We start from the raw sequence: 6,000 nt of genomic DNA on the forward strand, positions 1-6,000 counted from the left end.
TGTGAGTGTGGGGGAAGTTCGTGAGGCAGTAGGTAAAATGAAAGGGGGTAAGGCAGCCGGGATTGATGGGATAAAGATAGAAATGTTAAAAGCAGGTGGGGATATAGTTTTGGAGTGGTTGGTGCAATTATTTAATAAATGTATGGAAAAGGGTAAGGTACCTAGGGATTGGCAGAGAGCATGCATAGTTCCTTTGTATAAAGGCAAAGGGGATAAAAGAGAGTGCAAAAATTATAGGGGGATAAGTCTGTTGAGTGTACCTGGTAAAGTGTATGGTAGAGTTATAATTGAAAGAATTAAGAGTAAGACGGAGAATAGGATAGCAGATGAACAAGGAGGCTTTAGGAAAGGTAGGGGGTGTGTGGACCAGGTGTTTACAGTGAAACATATAAGTGAACAGTATTTAGATAAGGCTAAAGAGGTCTTTGTGGCATTTATGGATTTGGAAAAGGCGTATGACAGGGTGGATAGGGGGGCAATGTGGCAGATGTTGCAAGTGTATGGTGTAGGAGGTAGGTTACTGAAAGCAGTGAAGAGTTTTTACGAGGATAGTGAGGCTCAAGTTAGAGTATGTAGGAAAGAGGGAAATTTTTTCCCAGTAAAAGTAGGCCTTAGACAAGGATGTGTGATGTCACCGTGGTTGTTTAATATATTTATAGATGGGGTTGTAAGAGAAGTAAATGCGAGGGTCTTGGCAAGAGGCGTGGAGTTAAAAGATAAAGAATCACACACAAAGTGGGAGTTGTCACAGCTGCTCTTTGCTGATGACACTGTGCTCTTGGGAGATTCTGAAGAGAAGTTGCAGAGATTGGTGGATGAATTTGGTAGGGTGTGCAAAAGAAGAAAATTAAAGGTGAATACAGGAAAGAGTAAGGTTATGAGGATAACAAAAAGATTAGGTGATGAAAGATTGAATATCAGATTGGAGGGAGAGAGTATGGAGGAGGTGAACGTATTCAGATATTTGGGAGTGGACGTGTCAGCGGATGGGTCTATGAAAGATGAGGTGAATCATAGAATTGATGAGGGAAAAAGAGTGAGTGGTGCACTTAGGAGTCTGTGGAGACAGAGAACTTTGTCCTTGGAGGCAAAGAGGGGAATGTATGAGAGTATAGTTTTACCAACGCTCTTATATGGGTGTGAAGCGTGGGTGATGAATGTTGCAGCGAGGAGAAGGCTGGAGGCAGTGGAGATGTCATGTCTGAGGGCAATGTGTGGTGTGAATATAATGCAGAGAATTCGTAGTTTGGAAGTTAGGAGGAGGTGCGGGATTACCAAAACTGTTGTCCAGAGGGCTGAGGAAGGGTTGTTGAGGTGGTTCGGACATGTAGAGAGAATGGAGCGAAATAGAATGACTTCAAGAGTGTATCAGTCTGTAGTGGAAGGAAGGCGGGGTAGGGGTCGGCCTAGGAAGGGTTGGAGGGAGGGGGTAAAGGAGGTTTTGTGTGCGAGGGGCTTGGACTTCCAGCAGGCATGCGTGAGCGTGTTTGATAGGAGTGAATGGAGACAAATGGTTTTTAATACTTGACGTGCTGTTGGAGTGTGAGCAAAGTAACATTTATGAAGGGATTCAGGGAAACCGGCAGGCCGGACTTGAGTCCTGGAGATGGGAAGTACAGTGCCTGCACTCTGAAGGAGGGGTGTTAATGTTGCAGTTTAAAAACTGTAGTGTAAAGCACCCTTCTGGCAAGACAGTGATGGAGTGAATGATGGTGAAAGTTTTTCTTTTTCGGGCCACCCTGCCTTGGTGGGAATCGGCCGGTGTGATAATAAAAAAAATAAAATAAATAATAAAAAATCAAAATGGAATTCATTTGTAAAGCCTGAAAATGTAACTAATGAACAGAGGAAATGTTAGTTTAGTGCCAGGAATGCCTGCATTGTTTATTCTGGACCCTATTTTGAAATTGGAATATTTTGAACATTGTGTTAAATTGGCCAAATTACCAATTTCCGATCACTTTATTTTGCAGTTGAAACAGTTGACTTGGCGATTTCTTGTGCTCAATCCATAGAATAGAAGTAATACTAGTGAAATAGCTAAGAATTTGGTCGACTGGAATAATGTAATTGGTCTAAAATGGGAGTCAAAGTTGGGAAAATCGCCGATGCATAAATATTGCTGACACATCAAAATTCGTAAGAGCATAATTTCGTAAATTTTCTGTCAAATTTCTTACTTTTTGTTTTATTACCTTCAGAAAAAGATTCTCTATCATTTCATAAGAAAAAATAACAAAAATTTTTTTTTGAAAATTCTTGGACCCTGGTGCACATTTTGAAATTTAGCCTCTGGACCCTGAAAGGGTTAAGGAAGAAAGTTATGATTACCTATACTCATTCCTTAGCTGTCTTTCCAAAAGTGCTGACATAATTCTAACATTTCAACCTGACTTTAAAGTGCAGGCACCCTACATTCCACCTGCAAAACTAAAATTTGGCTTGCTAGCTTTCCTGAATCCTTTCATAGATATTACCATGATCTCACTATAACCACACATCAAATTCCCCAAATTACTTGCCTCTGCTCTGATCTAACACACACGCCTGCTGGATGCTCAAGTTCCTAGCTCACAGAACCCTCACACCATTCTCTCAACCCTTCCTCAGACATTTTCTACATCCTTTCTACATAAAACCATATCAGCTGCCCTTTTACTTTCAAATTATAAATTTACACTAAAACAAGAGTATCACAACTGTTAGTCTCAGATATATTGACATTTGTGGATTCACTAATAAATTTCTTTTTCATATATTCCTCCATACTTTTGCCAATTTCTTTTCTCCATCTATTTTGTGATTCACCTTATCTTTCATGGACCCAGCTGCTGACACACATTCTAAATATTTTAGTATACAGGATTTACTACCACTATGTCCTGTTTATCAACGAGCATACAGAATTTTCCTCCAATGTTATCACCACTCTAATGCCCTTACTTTATCTTCCCTCCTTGCTGATGCCCCCACCTTAACCCTTAAATGGTCCAAATGTATATATACATTTTTTCAACATCTGAAAGTATGTAAAAAATGTAGATCTTCTTTTTTGTTTTACATTTGAAAACCTGTAAAAAAAACTTTTATCTACATTATTTTTTTGTTATATTTGAAATATGTAAAAAAAAGTAGATCTGCTTTTGTAGCACTATGAATTTGAACGTCAATCTGTTTGGACCGTTTAAGGGTTAAACACAGACTCCCTCTTTGACCTTTTGACAGTAACTGATTTATTACATAAACATTGATACTCCTTTAGCAGTCCTCACAGCCCTTTCTAACTCTCCTCTGTTATCCTGCACTACCTCCTGCCCTGCTGTACTGTAATGACCCTCATGGGTTTAGCACTTCTTTTGATTATAAAAATAATTACCACCATATGACTTCTTATCTTGCTTTCAGTCTTTTAGTTATGTTAAGCAGTTGATAAGTCACACTAACCATTTAAAAGTTATAGCTATGCTTGCTTTGATACTACTGAATTGGTTTTAATTATAATTTGTTTTATCAGATGGTGGTAATGGCAGTAATATACAGAACTCCTTGTTCCTTGGTAACTCTCAACCACATCACATGACCATGTTTAAACAAACCTCTGGCTCATTTGTACATAATCAGTCTGCCCGTGGAAACCATACAGGAGTCAACATGGTTCAACCAGTATCTCATCCACTCCATCGAGAACATACAGACATTCCCCGTGAGCGCCCACGTGACCTTCCCCACTTGGAAGGGATTTATGCATCAGGTTATCGGCCAGCAAGTCATTACACTGGGTCACACTACAAGCCACCACCACCACCACCACACCATCATACTACCAAGCTCACAGTACCAGGGTCAAAAGTATGAGAGCAGTGTATCACTGAGTGTATAAAGGTGTCATAAAACAAGTGTATAGACAAAACTTTTATGAAAAAATTAAGCCAATTAATTTATTCAAAATAAATATAATTTTGTGCATATGTGAAATACTACTTGTAAAATATGTGTGATGGAAGCAACATGAAAACAGAGGTGTAAATTATTCTGAAGTCATTGGTTTAAGAATTATTTCCCATGCCTTAGATACTGCTTACTGATGGAATGTTGGAGTCTTAGCATTTGTAGCCATGTACTCACTGTATAGTGCAACATTCCAGAAGGTATATTATTTGAGTTATAGGATGAACTGTCTTACCTTTCCAATATAATTCAGTTGTATATAAAGTGAGGGACCAAATGTTTTATATTGTTACAGTACCTGGATAATGTGCAACTATTCTTTTTATGTAGTAATTTATAATAATTTTAATCTGAAACGTTACTAATAATCAAAGCTAATCAAATGAGTCTTGGAATTCTGAAGATGAGAACAAGGTTTTAAGGTTGCACTGTTTTTAATATATTTTGCTTTTAAGCCTATAAAGAAGATTAAATGCATCGGGATTAGGTGCCTTAGTACAGTGATCTGTATGATTATAAGTTGCCATCCATAAATTTGCCTTGACAGTATATAATAAATTTATTTGCCTATAAGAATTGTTGAAGATGATGCTAGCCTGATATCCTGATATTTGTACATGACGTTTAGTATTACATATTTATGTACAGATTTATATAGATCCCTTATATTGAAGAGGTATATTATTAGATTAGCAAAGGTCCAAAAACATACATTTTATGCTGATTTTTATTATGCTTTTAGCTTTTGATATACAAGAATCTTATTTGACAGACTCTTCTAGACACTATCAACTCAACCAGTAGTTATGCTGTGCCAAAGTGACTTTGGGTTACATTCCTTAACAGGCTTGTTGACCTGTCAAAATTGGTTGTACAGGCCTCATTCTATGTGGTCACTTACAGTGTTGTCTTGTATGTACATTTTTGTAAAAGTTTTGTAAAAAGTATTAGTATTTAGGTATGCAAGAGGCAGTTTTTATACTATGTAAATGGAACCAGCACTCTGCTGCTGTGCTGCATTATTTTCTGCTCAAGATGCAGCTATGTTTTATGCAACATGAACTATTCCAATACTCCAAAGGAAAATAAAGGAAATTTTTATATGTATTTGAGTTATTTCTGTTACAGAATCAATGCCTTGCCTATTCTATGCTTTTATGATCCTTATCAAAAGGGTAAGTGGGAATGCCTTGAACTGGTGAAGGACTCATCCATCAGACTGAAGCTATCTACATCTTCCTTGGATCAAGCCTGATTGCCTTCATTTCCCTAGGCTCTGTAGGACTCCCAATGGAGTTAGTATTTTCCCATGATTATAATAATTATGTGGTTTTTGCCTAGTCATTAAAATACTTGACGGCAAGGTGCTTTAAAAAAAAGTGTGTGAAAGATTCCAAAAGCTCACTTATATGATGCCTGTGCTTCATTTATCAGGTTATCTGAAAAAAATAAACCTAAAGGAAGTAAGTGACACTTAAATGTAGAGGATACATTTATTAATTACAATATTTTGCCCACACAGTGGGCTTTATCAACTCAGAAGACAATATATGAGAAATGGGAGTATATGTATATACAAGTACACAAAGAAAGGTGAGGAAGCACCACTCCAGGGCATACACTGGACTATAATATTGGCTTCTGGATGCCCGAAGTGGAGCTGCCCTCCTCCTCTGATCAAATCTGATTGCCTCCATTTCCCTAGGTGCTGCATGACTTATGGGTTTAGCACTCATTAATGCAATTAATAATCTGGATGCCTGGATAATTTGCAGGTGTGATGTAAATGTTAACATAAAGATACTCTGGTTCTGTATAATAATGTTAGAGGTGCTGGAAAGGGCATATTCTAAACAACATTTACCTTTACACGAATAACCTTCACGTACCTGGAGTTTACCTGGAGAGAGTTCCGGGGGTCAACTCCCCTGCAGCCCGGTCTGTGACTAGGCCTCACTGGTGGATCAGAGCCTGATCAACCAGGCTGTTACTGCTGGCTGCACGCAAGCCAACGTACAAACCACAGCCCGGCTGGTCAAGTACCGACTTTAG

At 38.2% G+C, this 6,000-nt stretch overlaps 1 protein-coding gene across 34 annotated transcripts in view; it reads left to right on the top strand.

Annotated features, from left to right (window-relative positions):
* baz (par-3 family cell polarity regulator) overlaps positions 1 to 5,051 on the top strand; it is a 713,284-nt gene extending 708,233 nt beyond the window's left edge. For all 34 annotated transcript variants that reach the window (XM_053782976.2, XM_053782988.2, XM_053782958.2 and 31 more), the window contains one exon: positions 3,515 to 5,051. In XM_053782976.2, coding sequence (XP_053638951.1) covers positions 3,515 to 3,855 — 341 coding nt within the window. In that variant the 3' untranslated portion in view covers positions 3,856 to 5,051. The remainder of the gene's footprint in view (positions 1 to 3,514) is intronic.
* Positions 5,052 to 6,000: the final 949 nt, after the last annotated feature.

Source organism: Cherax quadricarinatus, chromosome 28 (assembly GCF_038502225.1).
Source record: "Cherax quadricarinatus isolate ZL_2023a chromosome 28, ASM3850222v1, whole genome shotgun sequence".
Taxonomy (NCBI): Eukaryota; Metazoa; Arthropoda; class Malacostraca; order Decapoda; family Parastacidae; genus Cherax; species Cherax quadricarinatus.